Genomic DNA, 19,813 nt, shown 5'->3' on the forward strand with positions numbered 1-19,813 from the left:
CTTAGTTCTACACACTGAGCTGAATTCCAGTCTTTAGACCCTTATGGGTGAATGGGGCCTCATTATGCTTTCTAGGATGGTCTTCTATCCTGACCTCAAAGGACCCCTGTATCTTATCAACTTTCCTGGTAGTTAAAACCATGTATGAGCCACAATGCTCAGATCTACTTAATCTGTATTTGGCTGTGCTAGAGACTAAACCCCTGTGAAGGCTAGGAAACATTCCAGCCCTGAGCGACCCTTGCCCTTCCGAAGATGTTAATGGGTCTTGAGGAAGCGCTGTCCCAACCTGAAAGGTTCATATATAACAGAAGAGTGTCAGGTCGCATGGCCTCTGTGTCCCCCATGTCTTTGACAGAATGGCTCCTGAGTAACTAGGAGAGGAAATGAGCCATTGGGCATATTTGGGAACTCGTGGATGGGAACTCACAGAAGACTGTCTGGGACTTTTGCCATACTGGTCGGTACAAGCCACCGCCTGCCTACTACCTATGGTTATGGGCACTCAATGATAAGAAAGGGACATATAGACTTCTACTTCCAGACCCCTTCACTTATGATAAACTGAAGTCCTAGCCCTGGGGGACGTGTGGAGGTGGGGCTGGGAGAAGAACTGTGACAGCGACCCCTTGCTTCCCAAACAGCAAGAGACACTAGCGGTCAGCTCAGTCTGTGCTGTCTGATGCTGTTAGTTCTTCCCACCCTGCTGTTCTCAGTGTGCATCCCACTGACACAGAGGTCTTTTTCGTCCAGGGGCATAATAATGATTAATAATAATAATAACAATAACAACAACAACAACGATAACAGTCAAGGAGGAAACAACAGAAAAGGGGGAAACTGTTAGAACTATTTATGGGGCTGAGAGGCCAAGCATTTGCCTGGTGCACACAAGGCTCTGGGTCCACCCCCAGCAGAAAAAAATTAAAGGGTGTGGGCCTCTGAGGCCGGTGGCATGATGGTAGTTCATGGTAAGGTCACCCAGCCTAAAAGGCTTCAGGAGATTATTCCGAAGGGGCAGGACCAGTCAAGCCTGCAGCAAGGGTAAGACTCACACAGGGCTCAGCTCAGCACTCGCTGGGCCTATGGCTTTTTTTTTTTTTTTTTTTTTTTTTGGTTGGAACTTTGTTTCCTGTTTTTCCAGCTTCGGAAGGTAGGGTGGAGAGAGAGGTGGGTAAGGTGTCATTGGCTCATCAGGGGAGCTAACTACTGAGCTCTGCGATGCTTTCCCAGACAAGCATTTTGAAGGACAAAGGAGCATCTTCCCAGCACTGAGGCAGGGTATTTGTCATGAATTCCAAGTCAGCAAGAGATCCGAGGAACCCTATCTCAAGGAGCAAGAGAGAAGTGGCTGAGGAGCGGCGGGAAAGCTCACTGGAGAGAGCTGACCAGATACTGGGAAGGGAATCACTGCCCAGCGAGAGACAGGGAGGCCGAGGGTGATGTTGGAAGGAAGGGCGGGCAAGAAAGGCTCTGGGGCAGAGAGGCTGAAGTCGGAATTTTGGTCAGAGAGCAAGGCAGCCTCAGTCAGGGAGATGGCCCCATGAGGAAGCAGGCCAGAATCCACAGGATGGCTATCTCTGCTATCTGGGGCACAGGAAGCCTCTAGTCTCTTTTTGGTGACCTCAGAGACTCTATATCCCTCTAGGCTGGGCGACCTCACTCTGGGTTCCTTCCCATCTTTCCCTGGCCCTCCGTCTCAGGGGAAGCTGCCTGGCCATAAAGGTTCGGAACGCACCTTTTTGTTCAGAAAGTCTCACCATGTAATTAACCCTGCTGCCCTGAACTCACTGTGTAGAAAAGTGCACCATCACCCTGGATTGGTTTTTGGTTTTGGCTTTTGGGTGTTTTTTTTTGTTTGTTTTTTTTTTTTTTTTTTTTTTTTTTTTTTTTTTTTTTTTTTTTTTTTTTGCACCTAGATTTCTTTTGCTGGCCTAAGCTTAGCTTTGCAGACCAGGCCTAGAATTTATGACGATCTTCCAGCTTTCTGTCTCCCAAGTGCTGGCATTAAAGGTGTATGCCAGCTCTCCTGAGGCTGGGACAAAACTAACAAGTCTAAGGAATGGTTCTCACCATACCCGGGAGGCCTGGAGGGAGCTTAGCAGATCTTGCACTCAAGCCTGTCAGGGGAAAAGTGGACCTGCTCAGCTTCCCCTCCAACAGAAACAGAGGAAGTGTCTGACTAGCAACTTAGGCACTTAAAAAGGCGAGTGGTGTTTCTTGGGTTTTGGCTGAGAAAAGACCTGAGGCTATCCCAGAGGTAGGCACAAAGACCTGAATCTTGGCCCTGTGGAGAAGGCATGAGGGTGTGAATTGGAATGGGAAGCAACAAAGTAAAGCATTTGGTGTGTGTGTGTGAGTGTGTGTGTGTGTGAGTGTGTGTGAGTGTGTGAGTGAGTGTGTGTATGTGTGAGTGTGTGTGTGAGTGAGTGTGTGTATGTGTGTGAGTGTGTGTGTGTGAGAGTGTGTGTGTGAGTGTGTGTGTGTGAGTGTGTGTGTGTGGCAAGGGAGGGGGACACAGGGGCTGAGGTGGGCAGATAGTCTTCCTATTTTCATTGTGAGTCCTTTGCAGCAATCTTCTGCATTATTGGCTGCGCTGGGGACTGTGGCTCCGCTGGGCAGAGCTTGGGGAACAGCGTGCAGGACAGATCATGAGTTAGCCTCCTGCCGGCTTTACTTCTGGTTCTTACTTCCTGCCTATGGCAGAAAATAGCCCTGCCCGGCTCCCTTATCTCAGTTAAGAGCAGCACCCAGCCCAGCTCAGAGGGCAACAGGACAGGTTCCAGAGGTCCCAAGGAGGTAAGAAACACAGTCCCCAGATGTGCACATGGGAACCGAAAGATAGAGACACCTAGAGCAACCGGTCTAGTCCGGGGTGTGTGTGTGCGCGCGTGTGCACGTGCGCTGTGCAAAGCTTCGAGCTTCTGGTTCCTCTATGATGGCTGTGGTTTCTTTGGCATTCTGTGTCTGTGGCCTGAGATATTCTTGCATATATCTACATGAGCGTGCACTGATGAAAGAACCTGGCTCAATGTATGCCGGTGTAAGGTTTTCCCTAAGGCAGGGGGATGGTGTTACTCTTTTTTTTTCTCGGACCCATGTGGCTCTGATCAAGTAACTGCATGTACCCAGGCACTGATTTGTATGCTAATGTATGCATGCCTTCGTGTGTCTATGCATGGAAATGTGTGTCGCGGTGTGCTGATGTGGAATCGGTGTCCAAGTTACTAGGCCTATGTGGGTCTCCGTGGCCCTCCTCCTAGCTGGTGAAGTGAAACTCCAGTGTTTCTTCTTTTTGGAGGCAGTGGCTACTTGAGGTTTTTTTGTTTTTTGGTTTTTTTTTTCCATCTTCCCCGAAACCTGGCCTCCTCCTCGAGGCAGAGCTGTCGAGAGGGTCCGTGCTACCTCCCTTCCATACCTACCCGCCTCCTTTCATTTACCGTTTGCCTCCTCTTTGGCAGTCTTTCCCATCTTCGCCATCTGGCCTGGCACTGGGCCCACGCAGCTCCAGAGTCAGAAGCCCAGAGCTCAGGAAAGGGGGGGATGGGGTAGGGGGCTCGGCTCGGAGGGAGGAGCCAGGCCTCATGGCATCTCTGTCTGTTGAAAAGAGGTCGCTTTTTCACAAATAAGTTCCAGTATGAAGAAACCCAAAAACTTCTATTTGGATTAGAGACCATCACCGTTTCCTTCTCTAGGAGATCCTGGGTTCACCTTTAAGTAGCCATTCAGAGAGTCCATTTTTGTCTGCTTAAACCTTGTCACTTGTTTTTATCAGAAAGGCTTGACACTCTCGGGAAAGAATGAACTCCTGCTCTCAGTGTCTAGAATGCTCTTCCTAATTGCAAGGAGGTATTGATTTTACAAGGAAGGGTTAAAAGGATAAGATCTTGCTGTTTTACTTATAAACCGTTTTCAAAAATAAGTTTTAGAAAATTTTTTTTCTTTTTTCTTTTTTCCAGAGCTGGGGACCGAACCCAGAGCCTTGCGCTTGCTAGGCAAGCGCTCTACCACTGAGCTAAATCCCCAACCCCAGTCTTAGAAATTTTTATTTTCGTTTTGTTATTATTTTATGTGCACTGGTGTTTTCCCTGCATGTATGTCTGTGTGAGGGTGTTGGATCCCTTGGACCTGGGGTTATAGACAATTGTGAGCTTCCAGGAGGGTGCTGGGAATTGAACCATGGTCTTTTGGAAGAACAGCCCACTGCTGAGAACAGCCAAGCCATCTCTCCAGTCCCATTATTTTGTAAAAGTAATGTACATGCATGTGCCTTTATGTCTGCGGGTCTGTTCAGGTGCCTGAGGGGACCAGAGGTGTTGGAGTCCCTGGGGCTGGAATTCCAGGTTGTGGGCCACCTGACATTCGTGCTGGGAAGTGAACCCTAGGCCCTGCAGGAGCAGTACCAGCTCTTTCCTGCCATCTCTCCAGCCCCTTTCCTGAAACTGTAACACCAGTGTTTTCCATACAGCCTGTTCAGAGACCTGGTGTCCTATGAGTCAGTAATGGAGCAGAGGCAGAGTGTGGTAAATGGTCAGGTGGCTCCAGGAAGACCAAAAAATGGGCTAATAATTTGTTGGATAGAAACCATTTTCCTTCCAAGTGACCAAAGGGATTCCCTCAGGGGACCTAAGTGCAGGGGCTGCTGTGCGTCTAAGAATGTGGTCCTCACCCTAGGGCTTTACTGTCTACTTAAGGGAAAGGGTAAATACCCAGGACAGCCAGTGGGTTGAAAGCACTTAAATGCACCAAGCTAAACGGCCTTCTCCATTTGAAACCAGGTGTGCCTTTTGGCTCAGGCTAGCCCTCACGGCTGGGCTCCTCCTATCTCGGCCTCCTGAGTAGCTGGCACTTCAGGAATGCACTACAACCCCTTGCTTAAGTGCTTAAGTACACTCAGTGGGAGGAGGCATCTCTGTGCATGAGTGAGAGAGAGGCAGGTGTTTGCTGCCAGTGTTCTGAGGGGATTAAAAAGGAAGTGGGTATGGGAATGCATGTCAGTCGGGCAAATGAGGAAATGAACTAAGTGGCCCACGGGCATAGATTTCCTACGGGCAATTCTAAAAGAGCAGGTGCTCTGTGCGGCACCCACCCAAAGGCCCTCCTCTTCGTTTCTGTTGGGAGCAGCCTGGTACAGGGTGGACTTTGGAGCTAGGCGGTCCTAGATTTGGGTCCTGCCTTCGTTCCTCAGGAGGCAGCTCTCCTGCTTTGCTTTGCTTCCCTATAACAATGACAATAAACACTGGCCTCAAAGCACTGTGGGAAGGACTAGAGACCACACACATAGCAGAGCAGAGCATAGCATGGGTGGGGTGGGGTGACTGGTGGTGGTGGGGTGACCGATGGCTGTCACTTCCCAGTCCATAGGTACTGGTGCAGGTGCTGAGGTCACAAAAATGAATGAGCCACCTTCCGAAGCCAACCCCTTCCAGGGCTCACAGTCTAAGGAGAGGGACTAAGAACGAGCTGCCACCATCCAGGTAGGAACCGCTGAGTGTACACCAAACCCTGGGTAGCACAAAGAAAGCGGCTAAACTACCCCTGCCCTGCTGAGGAAGACAGAGCCAGGGAAGGGGTCGAAAGCCTCATGGAACATGACTGGGTTTGTCAGGTGAAGAAGGGCAGGAGGGACATTCCCGGTTGAAGAAATGCCAGCCGCAAAGAGGCCCGAATGCACACAGTGTGTGCAGGATCTGCTGGCTTGCTGTAAGTGAGGCAGAGGAACTTGGGGTGAGGGGTGAGGCCTTTGCTTTCCGCATGCTTACGTCTTATTTGGTACTAGTCGTCCCGTATCTGTGGGGAGTTGGTTCCCAGCCCCTTCAGATGCCAAAGTTCTCGGAGGCATAAAACTTACATATATTGTCCTAAGGCTTTAAGCCCAGGTCAGGTTCTACCTACCAGTAATTCCAGCACATGGGAAATGGAAGCTGAATGAGCAGGGTTCTGGGCTACTTTGTTTTAGGGTAGTTTAGTAGGTCACCTGAGACCCTGTGTCATCCTTGTCTCCACGCAAATAATCTATCTCGGGTGGCTTATGACCTATATAATACGATGTAAACAGATTCTTTTTGTTGTCGTTATTCCATTCTCTCTCTCTCTCTCTCTCTCTCTCTCTCTCTCTCTCTCTCTCTCTCTCTCTGTGAGAGAGCGTGCATGTATTCATATCGGGGGGAACTGAACCATCCTACTACCTTTGTGTTTTGCTAAAAGGGTTTCCCTATAGAAGACCAGTCTATGGTCCTGCCTCACTCAGCCTCTTGAATTACAAGTCTGTGCCTCACACTCTGCTTTTTTTTTTTTTTTAAGATTTAATTTTATTTTATGTGTAGGGATGTTTTTCCTGCATGTGTGACTGTGCACCACATGTGTGCAGTGTCCATGGAAGACAGAGAGGGCACGGGATACCTTGGAACCGGAACTACAGTTGTAAGCTGCCATAGAGGAGCTAGGAAGTGAGCCCAGGTCCTCTTGAAAAGCACTGAGCAACTTTTTTAAAAAGATATTTATTTGTTTATTTAATACATATATGTGCTCTATTTGTATGTATGCCTGAATGCTAGAAGATCCCATTACAAATGGTTGTGAGCCACATATGGTTGCTGGGAATTGAACTCAGGACCTTGAGAAGAGCAGACAGTGGTGCTCTTAACCACTGAGCCATCTCTCCGGTCCTTGAGTACCTTTTTTTATTTATTTATTTATTTTTTTTCTTTTCTTTTTTTTTGGAGCTGGGGACGGAACCCAGGGCCTTGTGCTTGCTAGGCAAGCGCTGTACCACTGAGCTAAATCCCCAACCCGAGTACCTTTTTTTAAAAAGGGGTTTTATTTGTTTTTGTTGTTTTGTTTTGGATAGGTTCTCTGTATGTGGCCCTACTGTCCTAGAACTTGCTGTGTAGACCAGTCTGGCCTTGAACTCACCAATATAGGGTCTTCCTCCTTAGCCCAGGCTGAACTTGAGTTTGGAATTTTTGTGCTTTAGTTTCCTGAGTTCTGCCAGACCTTGTAAATAGATCCATACTGTACTTTTTGAGAGAATAATGACAGGAAAATATCTATATGTGTATTCAAGACAGATGATTTTTTTTTTATGAGAGGGGGAATTGCTGTGTTTCCCAGGCTGTTTTTACCACCCTGGGTTCAAGGGATAATCCTACCTTAGCAGTGTGAGCAGCTGCCTGTAATCTGTCTGTCTGGTGGGCGTTGTTTTTGAGACAGGCTCCATGTGACCTAGGCTGAACTCTAGGCATATTCCTAAATGCTGGGATCATAGCTGAGAAGCACCACACCTGGCCTTTTGTTGAGACAAGGTCCCATATAGCCCAGGCTGGCCTCTGGCCTCTGCCCTGCGAGTGCTGTGATTACAGACAGGGTCACCACGCCTGACTCTCAGATGAAGCACATTCTCTCCCTCCTCTCTGCTCTCTCTGCTCTCTCTCTCTCTCTCTCTCTCTCTCTCTCTCTCTCTCTCTCTGTTTCGCTCTCCCTCCAGAGTGTCACACTCTGCTTTGCTTCTAAAAGCATCTTTAGATTTATTCCTTAATCTTTATGTGGTTTGCCTGCATGCATGTATGTTTACTTGGTATCCATGAACCTCAGAAGAGGGCACTGGAGCCCCTGAAACTGGAGTTGTGATCCCACCATGTGGGTGCTGGAACCCACATCCTCTGCAAGAGCAGCCAGTGCTCTCAACCACAGAGCTTTTTCTCTAGCCCCGGCTTCTTAGACTTTCAGTGCTGAGACTACAGAGATCTACTACTAAGCCTGACTAGGATCCTTTTTTTGTAAATTTTTTTTTCCTTTTTTTCGGAGCTGGGGACCGAACCCAGGGCCTTGCGCTTCCTAGGCAAACGCTCTACTGCTGAGCTAAATCCCCAACCCCCTTTTTTTAAAGATAAGTCTAAACATATAACTTTGGTTCGTCTGGGACTTGCTATGCAGATGAGGCTAGACTCAAACTCACAGCATCTGCCTACCAAGTGTACCACCATGCCTGGCCAGATGCAGATTTAAAATAAAGATTTGTTTTATCTGAGGTTGATTGAACACAAGGAACTCACACATGGAGGGTTGACTACAGTTCCATTACTTAAATTGGTATTTTATGGAGAAACTATTTATTCCATTTTAACTGTTTTACTATGCTTGCTATAAATCTTGAGAAGCTGGTTGCTAGAAGGAGAACAAAAAAAAAAAAAGCCCCCATAAATTTAATATAGTCAAGCTTACAACTTAGTAACATAAGCAAATTTATTTATTGAAATGCTGGGGATAAAACCCAGGGCTTTGACTATGTAAGCAAGTAGTTTATCTTTGAGACACAGCCTCGTCCTAATGCAAGAATTTCAATAGTGCCTTTATATATATATATATGTATATATATATATATATATTTTTTTTTTCAAAAACAGGGTTTCTCTGTATTGCTCTGGCTGTCCTGATACTCGATCTGTAGACCACGCTGGCCTTGAACTCACAGAGTTCCTCCTGCCTCTGCCTCCTGAATGCTGGGATTCAAGCGTTAGATAGATAACTTTTATTTTGTGTATGTATACAGGCCTGCGTGTGTCACTGGACACGGGTAGGTCAGACAACAACTCTGACCTACCTGTTGGTTCTCTCCTGCCACTTTATGGGACCCTAGAATCCTGTTCTGGTAGTCAGGCCTGGGGACAGTTACCTCCACCCATTAAGTCACCTCACCAGCCCTTTTAAAAAGAATCCGTGCTTTGTTTACGCCTATGGGTGTTTTGTCTGCGTGTTTATCTGTACACCAGACAGCATGGGATCCCACGGGACTACAGTTACGGAGGGCCATGAGTCGCCATGTGGTTCCTGGGAATTGAACTCAGGACCTTAACCGCTGAGCCATATCTCCAGTCCTAGATTAGTATTTTGGAGATGATGACTCAATATCTGGGACAACTCCTTTCTGTAGATGCCATGTGGATACCTAGGCCCACGGCAATAGTATTCAGCGCACAAACAGAGAAAACCCATCTCTGCTCGGAGGTAACAGTGTTCTGCACACATTCTGTTGCACAGACTGGGTTTGCAGCTGGTGGTGGAGAGCAAGCTTAGCTTTAGTCTGTCTGTCTGAGACAGGGTCTCATGTAGTTCAGACTGGCCTCGAACTTCTTTGTAGCTGAAGATGACTGTGTTTCTCCTGCCTTAACTTCCAAATGCCAGATCGCTGCTGTGCACCATCCATCACGTGTGGATATACTAGGGTTTGTAAGGCTCTGGGTCCCACCCCTTACCAGCACTGAAAAAGAAATTCTATCACATTACAATATGAATGGATGAGTGGAAGGATAGATAGGTGGGTGGATGGATGGAAGGATGAATGGGTGGGTGGGTGGATGGATGGATAGATGGGTGGATGGATGGGTGGATGGATGGATGGAAGAAAGAGTAGTTGTTGGAAACAGGACACTGAGGGAACTAAGCCAGACACTGGGCAAACACTGTCGCTCCATTGCTGTAAAGCATCTAGAACAGACAACCAGAGACTGGGGAAGGCATGCCCCATGCAGTACTGCTTCATGTCTAATAGCACTGACATAATGAGAAAATTTCATTTCTGAAAATGATTTGTGGTGAGAATTATGTATTAATGATATGGAGTTATTAAACTCTTTAAAAATGATAAGGGGGGGTTTGGGGATTTAGCTTAGTGGTAGAGCGCTTGCCTAGGAAGCGCAAGGCCCTGGGTTCGGTCCCCAGCTCCGAAAAAAAGAACCAAAAAAAAAAAAAAAAATGATAAGAGGGGCTAGAGGGATGGCTCAGCAGCTAAGAGCACTTGCTGCTTTTCCAGAGAACCCAGGTTTCCCCCAGCACCTGTGTCAGGGTCCCTCGACTGTAACTCCAGTTCCTTAGTGATCCTGGATTCTGGCCTCAGGCATTGTCCTCGTGCACACAAACCCATACCCAGACACGTAAATACATCTAATTTAAAACACTAATAATGAAGTCCTGGAGATCTGGGTACACACCTTTAATCCTAGCACTCAGGACTCTTTGAGTTTGAGGTCAGCCTGGTCTACATACTGAGTTCCAGACCAGAGAGCGCTACTCTGAGAAATTCTGTTCCAGAACAACCAGACCTACACAGAGGAACACTGCATTGAAAAACACAAAAGGACAGTAACATCAAGACCAACAAGAGAGGTGGGTCAGAGGTCAAGAGTGCTCGACCCGGGTCCAGTTCCCAGCACCCACACGACTGCTCGCACACTCTAATACTCTGGTTCTAAGGCATCTGATGCCCTCTTCTGGCCACCAAAGGCTCCAGGCACATATGTGATGCGGTCCATAACATTCAAGCAAAATACTCATAAACATAAAATTAAAAGATAAGGATTTTAAAATAAAATATCTTTTAAACTTAAAATAAGTAAAATGATGTTAGCGATGGGTGCCGTGGCACTGGTATCCCCAGCTGAGGCAGAAAGGTCGCAGCAATGCTGGCACCCAGACCTGCCAGCCTGGGCAGCACAGTCAGATTGTGTCTCTAGGGAAAAAAGTAAAATAAAGTTTAAAACAGGGGCTGGAGAGATGGCTCAGTGGTTAAGAGCACTGACTGCTCTTCCAGAGGTCATGAGTTCAACTCCCAGCAACCACATGGTGGCTCACAACCATCTGTAATGGGATCTGATGCCCTCTTCTGGTGTGTCTGAAGACAGCTGCAGTGTACTTATATATAATAAATAAATAAATCTTAAAAAAAAAAAGGAAAAACAGAGCTGAGGGGTGTAATCCTGGCACTTGGGAGGTCGGGTCAGGAGGCTCAGGGGTTCAAGGCCAACCTCAACTACAAATAACAAGTTCGAGACCAGCCTAAAATTATATTTTTTAAAAAATGGCAAAGACAAAAAAAAATGGCAAAGACTAAGTTATATTCATTCTGACAGATACACAAACTATGCTTGAGGCAGGGATAGAGAGGTGGCCCCCGCATGGCCTCCTGCATGCTGTAGACTGTCTACCTCTTAGCTGTCCTTGGAATGCCATTTGGCTCTCTCGAAGTGAGTGCCCCATGGTTTAGTGAGGAGGGCTCGCACAGGAGACAACGGGGAGAAGATCTGCCAAGGCAGTGGTTCTCGACCTGTGGGTCGAGACCCTGTCACACATCAGATATCCTGCATATCGGATATTTACATTATGATTCATAACAGTAGCAAAATTACAGTTACGAAGTAGCAATAAAATTTTATGTTGGGGGGGGGTGTTCGCCACAACCCGAGGAGCTGTATTAAAGAGTCACAGCATTAGGAAGGTTGAGAAGCATTGCGTTTGAGGCCTTTCTAGTACCTCCCTGACAGGAATGCTAAAATGTTCTTAATGTTCCTCTGGCCAAGGCCATAGCAAAGTGCCTTGGAGTCACAGCGGTACATTCTCGTTTTATAGGTTTAGAGATGAAGGGTTAGGTCACTCAAGCTGAATCTGGCTGGGTCTCTCTGAGCAAACCCAGCCCAGAAGGGAGAAAGTGAATAGGATGAACAGGACTGGGATCTTGTACTGGACTTGTGAGTCTGAACTTTATTCCTTAGATAAGGCCGCCGGCGGCGCCAAGCCACCCCAGGCCCAGAGGAAGTGCTCTACAGCCCTCCCCGCTGGCCAGACCTATTTGTGGTATTTGTTGTTAGGCTTCCTCTAAAGGACTATGAAGCTGGTGGGTGGGACAAGGCATTTGTTTTGTTCATTACTGTGGACAGGCTGGAACCTTCTAAGGATTCAGTAAACATTTAAGGGAAGGCGGGCGGGCAGGCAGTTGGAAGGACAGCAATCGGAAGCATCTTAACGTCCAAACAATGTCTTGAAGTAGATGCTAACACAGAAGCCTTCAGACCCACCCAGATAAGGAGAGTGAGATTCAGGGCAAATCACCTCTCTGAGGCCACAAAGCCAGGCAAGTGGCAAAGCCAGGATTCATGCTTAGCCTGCCTGGAACCCTTGACTTGCAAGACCTGGGCATGACACTGTAGGACAGAGAGGAACTATAAAATGCTGTTCTGCTTGTTACCGATGGGGAAAGATGGTCTGAAGAGCCGTAAGGAGGAGACTCAAGAGGCCAGTGGTTAGCTAAGTGTTTAGACTATGATTCTGTTTCTCATAACTTTACTTTTGGCTTGTCTCCTCACTCCAGGTCTCCACTTCTGAAGAAGTTGCACCACCACGGGCTTCCAGCCTTGGCCAGTCATCTGCCCCCGAGGTCACAGACCACACGCCCATGTCTTGCCTCTGCTTGCCTGGGGACAGACTCTGTATAGCCACCAGGCTACCACCCTGGAGGTGAAAGCCATGCTCTGACCTTGGTGTTCCCTATAATGCCTCAGACTAGTTTCTCTCCCCACCTGGACGCCATGTTTGCCAATTCTTCAGCCAACACCTCTTCTACCGACAGCTCTGTGCCCCAGTGCCGTGACTATCGGAGTACACATCGTTTGCATATGGTGGTCTACAGCTTGGTGTTGGCAACCGGTCTTCCTCTCAACGCTCTGGCTCTCTGGGTCTTCCTGCGTGTACTGCGCGTACACTCGGTGGTGAGTGTGTACATGTGCAACCTGGCAGCCAGCGACTTGCTCTTCACCCTGTCACTTCCCCTGCGCCTCTCCTACTATGCACGGCACCACTGGCCCTTCCCAGACTTCCTGTGCCAGACGTCGGGCGCCATCTTCCAGATGAACATGTATGGCAGCTGTATCTTTCTGATGCTCATCAACGTGGACCGCTATGCGGCCATCGTGCATCCGCTGAGACTGCGCCATCTGCGGCGGCCCCTCGTGGCGCGGCGGCTCTGCCTGGGCGTGTGGGCTCTCATCCTGCTGTTCGCCGTGCCCGCCGCCCGCGTGCACAGCCCGACCACCTGCAAGTACGAGAACGTCACCCTGAGCCTGTGCTTCGAGAGCTTCAGCGATGAACTGTGGAAGGGCAGGCTGCTGCCACTCCTGCTGCTGGCCGAGACCCTGGGCTTTCTGCTGCCCCTGGCGGCTGTCGTCTATTCGTCCGGCAGGGTCTTCTGGACACTGGCGAGGCCCGACGCCACTCAGAGCCACCGGCGACAGAAGACCGTGCGCCTCCTACTGGCCAACCTCATCATCTTTCTGCTGTGCTTCGTGCCCTACAACTCCACGCTGGCAGTTTATGGGTTGCTGCGGGCCAACCTGGTAAAGAACAGCCTTCAGGCCCGCGATCAGGTGCGCGGAGTGCTGATGATAATGGTGCTGCTGGCCGGTGCCAACTGCGTGCTGGATCCGCTGGTTTACTACTTCAGCGCCGAGGGTTTTCGTAACACTCTTCGAAACCTGGGCGCTCCGTTTCATACCAGGCCTTTGCCTACCAATGGGACTAGAGGGGAGCTCACCGAACCACCCTCAGAAAGCACCCAAAACACTGGGCAGGATGCCACCAGCCAGAGGCTACTTCAACCTGCCAATCTGGGTACACGCACGGACAACGGCCCCCAAGATTCAGCCCTCTGAAAGGACACAGCCATAGTGTTTACAGTTTTGTGCCTCCCTCAAAAGCTTAGGTGGTACTTTTGAAGGAGGTGACTTTGAAGCCACTCCAGCTCTAGCGTGCGGGAGGGAACAAGTGTGCAAGCAAGGACATTGGAATGGAAGTTTGCTGCCGCTGACAGCTTTAGCCTCTGACTATTTACACAGAGGAACTCTGCCCCAGTATATAGGAAACCAAGCAGTGAGTGTATTCATGGCTAAAGAGCCGGTATGTGGAACAGAAGATGGATCTCCTGGATTTAGGTCATCAGTCTGAGAGCTAACGATCCCCTGACCTTGGTGAATCAACTACACAGACGTTCATCTGTCGTCTTCAAAACTAAAACTCAGGGCTGGTGGTGGAACTGAGAACCCACAGCCTACACATGCTGGGCCAACACATTCCCAGCCTTACCTGCCGACTACTGCGCTTACTCAAGGGCAATGGACACTGTGCCACCAGCCCTGGCTTCCCTGCTTGGGTGGGAGGTGTGACACAAATAGTTCTGACCCATTTCGTGACTCGCAACAAGTTAGACTTGACACCTGGCATGAGGTTGACGCAGGGCAGAGCTGTGCGTGCGTGAAGTCCCTCTCACTTGCAAGTTCTTGGTTCCTTTTCTAGGTCATCCTTTTTCTTTTTCTTTTTTTTTTTTTTTTGGTTCTTTTTTTCGGAGCTGGGGACCGAACCCAGGGCCTTGCGCTTCCTAGGTAAGCGCTCTACCACTGAGCTAAATCCCCAGCCCCATCCTTTTTCTTTCTGTAGCTCTCTTCCATCCTCGGTCTTTAATATTCAGTCTCACTTCCCTCTCTCTCCTCCCCCTGCCCCCACTCCTTATGACTGAACTTGGTATGTAGCAGAGGCTGGCCTTGAACTTTTTCGTTTTGTTCTCTTGTTTTGAAGACAAGAGTCTTGCTATGTAGTTCTTGTTATCCTTGAACTCACAGAGATCTGTTGGCCTCTGCCTCCTAAATGCTGGGATTAAAGTGTGTTCCGCTAAGACAGATTTTGACCCTTTTTTTTTTTTTTTGGTTTGTTTATTTGTTTTCCAAGACAGGGTTTGGATTTGTCTGTGTAACTCACTTTGAACTCACTTTGTAGACCAGGCTGGCCTCAAACTCACAGAGATCCACCTGCCTCTGCCTCCTGAGTGCTGAGAGTAAAGGTGTGTCCAGCATGCCTAGTGGTGGCCTTAAATTCTTCTTTTTTTAAAAAAAAGATTTATTTATTTTACGTATATGAGTACACTGTCGCTGTCTTCAGACATACCCATCAGGATCCCATTAGAGATGGTTGTGAGCCACCATGTGGTTGCTGGGAATTGAACTCAGGACCTCTGGAAGAGCGGTCAGTGCTCTTAGCTGCTGAGCCATCTCTCTAGCCCAGTCTTAAATTCTTGATCCTCCTGTTTCAGCACTTCCTATGTGCTGGGGTTACAGGCGTGTGCACCATGCCCAGCAGCAGTCAGTATTTTGTGGAATTTTGATCTTTTGAAAGTGGCTCTTTCTACATGGCCACACCACACTTTGCTTCATATATATATATGGCATGGGGATGTTGAGGGAGTAGATACAGAGAAAGAAAGAGAGAATAGAGGAGTACAGGAAGGCCATGAGCACTTGGAGAGAGACATGGCAGGGAAGGAATGGGGAGTTGGGGAGCAGGAGCAAGAGGACAGAGCTAGAAAGCAAGAGTGCTTCTCTGTCTCTTAACTCATTTTCTCCATACCCCATCCTGGGCCTCCTCCCTTTCTCTCCCTCCTTTCTCTTCCTTTCCTCTCTCCTCTCCCTCCTCTCCACTCTTCCCCTCTCTCCTCCCTTTCCCTCCACCCTCTCCTCCTCTCCCCCTCCCTCCTCTTTTCCTTCCCCTCCCCCCTCTCCTCCTCTCCCCCTCTCTCCTCTTTTCCTTCCCCTCCCCCCTCCTCCTCTCCCCCTCCCTCCTCTTTTCCTTCCCCTCCCCCCTCTCCTCCCCTCCCCCTCCCTCCTCTTTTCCTTCCCCTCCCCCCTCCCCTCCCCTCCCCCTCCCTCCTCTCTTTCCTCTCCTCCTCTGACCTTTACCCTATTTGCAGTCAAGCATCAATCCTCAAACTGTTTGGTCTCAAAACCCTTTGTGCAAAAGTTGAGGGAGCCAAGGACCAAGACCTTTCGTTTCTTCTCTTTTCTTATGTTGCTCACCACGTCATTAATTAAAGCTAACATGTTTCTGAAACACAGAAGCACACATTCCACTGAGCTGTGAGAGCAGAAATGGCCTCACATTTCATGAAGCCTCTGGAAGCCTCCCTATTCCCCGGGGAGAGAATGAGCATGGTTGGACAAGGGACATCTTAGCAAAGTCTTCACCTCAGACTTCCTCCAAGAGCTGGTCTCTGGGCCACACTTTGAGATGCCTCTAGGAAGAGGACACTGATGAACACTTGCTCATTGTGGTCCTTAGGTCTCTGGAGGACACAAATAACCAGCGCCAGGGTGGAGAAGGAGAAAGAACAGTGTCACCAGGAGAGAAGAGTGTACAAGGAAGTCAGGGGGGACCTGTCTGAGAGAGCAGGAGGATAGCTAAATGGTTTTCTTCCCTCTTTGTCCAAGTAGGACTGGGTTGTGGGAGGGGCTGCAGAGTTGGTGCTGTGACATTTTTAGCCCCTGACATTGAGAACTGATGTCATATATATGCCCTATAGGCAGTATGCCCACCCCCCCGTGTCTCACAATACAGTGAGATTTCCCAAATGCTTCTGTTTTAGTTAAGATTTGGACCTTTTGGGGTTGGGGATTTAGCTCAGTGGTAGAGCACTTGCCTAGCAAGCGCAAGGCCCTGGGTTCGGTCCCCAGCTCTGAAAAAAAGAAAAAAGAAAAAAAAAAAAAAATTGGACCTTTTGTATCTGTTGGTGATTTGCAGGGGTAACATGACCCCTGGTGGCCAAACTAGGGAACTAACCTCCATTCCTCAGTGATAGGCTAGTATATCAGTCTAGATGCATGGAAGTCAGATGCCCATCAGGCCCTTACCAGCTGCTCTAAAGATGCTGTTAGCATCTGTCCCAAGCGCCTCTCTTCCTCAGGACTCAAGGTCTGTGCTCTTCCTGGCTGGAGCGTATGAGCGCCACCCCTCTGAGGCAGCATCTCAGGACTTTGTGCTCCAGGAACAAAGTTAAACAGAAGTGTGTGTGTGTGTGTGTGTGTGTGTGTGTGTGTGTGTGTGTGTGTGTGTGTAGTCTGTGGTTGTGGCTCAGTTGATGGAGTGCTTGCTTTGCATACATAAATCCCTGTGTTTGATCCCAGCACCCACATAAACCTGGCCTAGTATTGTATCATCCCAGCACCCAAGAAGTGGAGTCCTAATGGCACACCCTGTTCTTAATTTTTTTTTTTTTTTTCGGAGCTGGGGACCGAACCCAGGGCCTTGCACTCGCTAGGCAAGCGCTCTACCGCTGAGCTAAATCCCCAGCCCCTGGCACACCCTGTTAACCCAGTGCTGTGGTGGTGGTAGTGGTGGTGGTGTTGATGGAGATAGGAAGTTCTCTGTCAGTTTCAGAGGTGAGGCTAACCTCATCTACAGTCCCAGACAGACATGGCTACATAGACTCTGTCTCAAAGAAAGAGAAAGAGAAAGAAAGGGAGAAAGAAAGAGGAAGGAAGGAAGGAAGGAAGGAAGGAAAAAAGATCAGAAGTTCTATGTTATCCTCAGCTACTGTGTTCTGGGATATGTAGGACTGGCTCAAAAGACTTCCCAGCTGCGGTGGCTTGCGCCTCTAATCCCAGAGGCAGGCAGATCTCTGTAGGTTCAAGGCCAGAGTGGTTTACATAGCCAGGCCAGCCGCACCACATGATGAGACCCTCTTCTCAATACAAACAAACAAACAAACAAACAAACAACTTGAGGGGTCTGAGTCTGGTGTCCCTGCCTGCAATCCTAGCTCTGTAGACACTGAGGCTGGATGACCACGCATTAGAGGCCAGCATTTATAATCCCTAGGTGTGTGGGTTGGGGATTTAGCTCAGCGGTAGAGCGCTTGCCTATCGAGCACAAGGCCCTGGGTTCGGTCCCCAGCTCCGGGGGGGGGGGGGGGGGGGGAAATCCCTAGGTGTGACCTCTAGCACAACAAAACTAGATAAACAAATACATTGGAATAAAGATTGACCTGGGAGATGGGAGCACATGCATTTAATCCCAGCCATTGGGAGGCAAAGGCAGACGGGTCTCTGTGAGTTAAAGGCCAGTCTGGTCTACACAGTGAGTTCCAGAACAGTCAGGGCTACTACATGGAGGAACCCTGTCTCAAAACCTTCCCTCCCTCCCAACCCCCCCCCCCCCAAAAAAAGAAAGAAGAAAGAAAAGAAAAAATGAGTATTTTCAGGTACAGGTATTGAATGGATTCCAGAATAATTAAAACAGCATGTATCACCTATGAGACCATGTAACTTATTTATTCTAATTTTTGTATGTATTTTCATCTTCCTCCATCTCCCTAGGTAGAACGTGAGCTCCATGGGGAAGGAGGGGGGTGCAAGGATTTTTGTTTGTTTGGTTCACTGATGTGTTTACTGGCATCTAGAACATGCTTGGCACAGAGTTAGAACTCAATAAAGACTCGGGGAATGAACCTTGTGAAGTACTTGACTATCGAGTGGCGACCACAACACAGGTGCAAAATGTCTATAGAGAAAGACTGACATAAAGGGATGCAGAGAAGGTTCTGGCAATTAACTTAAGGGAGCCCCTGAGAGTTGCCCAGCAAGGTTGGAGGACATACTTGTAGGATAGAACTGTAGGGGGATCAGGTAGGGAGAGTAAAGAAGAGAAAAGTGCTGTGGGAGTGACCACGTGAGGGAGAATAGGGTCAGGCCCGAGGAACAAGCAGATAGAAGCAGGTTGCCTCTAGCCTGAAATATGGAGTCAGAACCCAGAACGGTTTCCACACATTTCACCACCACGAGAACGACATGGAAGGCAGAGGAAGTGAGTAGCACCCGCCGAGTAACAGATGGTGCAGGTCTAAAGAGTGCCATTTTTACAAAGTGTCCCTCGAAGCAAGAAGGGGGCAGAAGGGAGAAACCCAGAGCCCTGACCCACACACTCACATGCTCTGGTTTACACCTGCCCCAGTTTACACCAAGAGGAAGAAGACAAATCTTAGGTGAAAATAAGAGAATTGGGCAACTCGGAGGTTGAGGCAGGAGGCTCTTTTGTTCAAGGTCAGCCTGAGCAAATGATCAAGACGGTCTCAGAGGGTTGAGAGCGGTTCTTACCAAGCATGTCGTCTCATGTGTCATGTCTCGGACTCAATCTCCAGTATGGAGAAAAGCACTATGGGGTTAAAACAAAATATCCCTGCTCCCATCCCCACAAGAAACTACTATTCTGACGACTGAAGTATTGTAACAGATATCTGTAAGTGCCAAACTACTCTGGGGTCCACAACAGGAGGATTTAGAATTCAAGAGCAGCGTGAACAATTAAGAAAAAAAAAAAAAATCGGGCTGGAGAGATGGCTCAGCGGTTAAGAGCACCCGACTGCTCTTCCAGAGGTTATGAGTTCAATTCCCAGCAACCACATGGTGGCTCACATCCATCTGTAAAGAGATCCGATGCCCTCTTCTGGTGTATCTGAAGACAGCTACAGTGTGTACTTATATATAATAAATAAATAAATCTTTAAAAAAAAAAAGAAAAAAAAAGAAAAAAAAAAATCCCAAGCCAGACAGTGGTGGTGCACACCTTTAATCCCAGAGAGGTGGAGTTGGGGCAAGGCCAGAGAAGTTCTTGGACAGCCAGGGCTACACAGAGAAACCCTGTCTCAAGAGAAAGAAAAAGAAAGAAAGAAAGAAAGAAAGAAAGAAAGAAAGGAAGAAAGAAAGAAAGGAAGGAAGGAAGAAAGGAAGAAAGAGAGAGAAAGAAAGAGGGGGTTTGGGGATTTGGCTCAGTGGTAGAGCGCTTGCCTAGGAAGCGCAAGGTCCTGGGTTCAATCCCCAGCCCCGAAAAAAAAGAAAGGAAGAGAGAATGTATCTCAATAACTATATATACAAATAAAGTTTTTTGCACCCCTATTTCAATATAATGTCTTTAACTTTTTTTCTCTTTACTTTGGTGGTATGTATGTGTCTTTTCATTTTTTTTTTTTTTTTTTTTGAGACAAGGTCTCTCTACTAAGCTCTGGCTGTCTCAGTACTCACTATGCCATCAGTCAGGCTGGCCTTGAACTCATAGAACTCCTGCCTTTGCCTCTGGAGCTCAGGCACTCAAGGCATTGCACAGCTACTCCTGGTTTGTTTTTTTGAGACGCGTGCTTGCTCTGCATCCTAGCCTGTCTTTGAGCTCTCAA

The 19,813-nt window shown here is 48.3% G+C and overlaps 1 protein-coding gene and 1 non-coding gene across 6 annotated transcripts; both read left to right on the forward strand.

The window, feature by feature from the left end:
• Positions 1-1,025: 1,025 nt before the first annotated feature.
• Lpar5 (lysophosphatidic acid receptor 5) lies at positions 1,026-14,507 on the forward strand. 5 transcript variants are annotated; one of them, XM_006237389.4, is made up of 3 exons: positions 2,664-2,799; positions 5,358-5,477; positions 12,143-14,498. In XM_006237389.4, exon 3 carries the CDS (start codon positions 12,324-12,326, stop codon positions 13,476-13,478), a length of 1,155 nt encoding a protein of 384 aa, XP_006237451.1. In that variant the 5' UTR covers positions 2,664-2,799; positions 5,358-5,477; positions 12,143-12,323; the 3' UTR covers positions 13,479-14,498. The 5 variants fall into 5 exon arrangements, with proteins under 5 accessions (XP_008761520.1, XP_008761519.1, XP_006237451.1 ...); XM_008763298.4 differs by lacking the exons at positions 2,664-2,799; positions 5,358-5,477 and adding an exon at positions 1,026-1,044; XM_008763297.3 differs by lacking the exons at positions 2,664-2,799; positions 5,358-5,477 and adding an exon at positions 2,182-2,260.
• A 4,890-nt stretch (positions 14,508-19,397) lies between these two features.
• Trnap-agg37 (transfer RNA proline (anticodon AGG) 37) lies at positions 19,398-19,472 on the forward strand. The gene has a single exon. It is a non-coding gene; the product is annotated as a tRNA-Pro (tRNA).
• The last annotated feature ends 341 nt before the right edge of the window (positions 19,473-19,813 follow it).

The sequence above is a fragment of the Rattus norvegicus genome, chromosome 4 (assembly GCF_036323735.1).
Source record: "Rattus norvegicus strain BN/NHsdMcwi chromosome 4, GRCr8, whole genome shotgun sequence".
In the NCBI taxonomy this organism is placed as follows: Eukaryota; Metazoa; Chordata; class Mammalia; order Rodentia; family Muridae; genus Rattus; species Rattus norvegicus.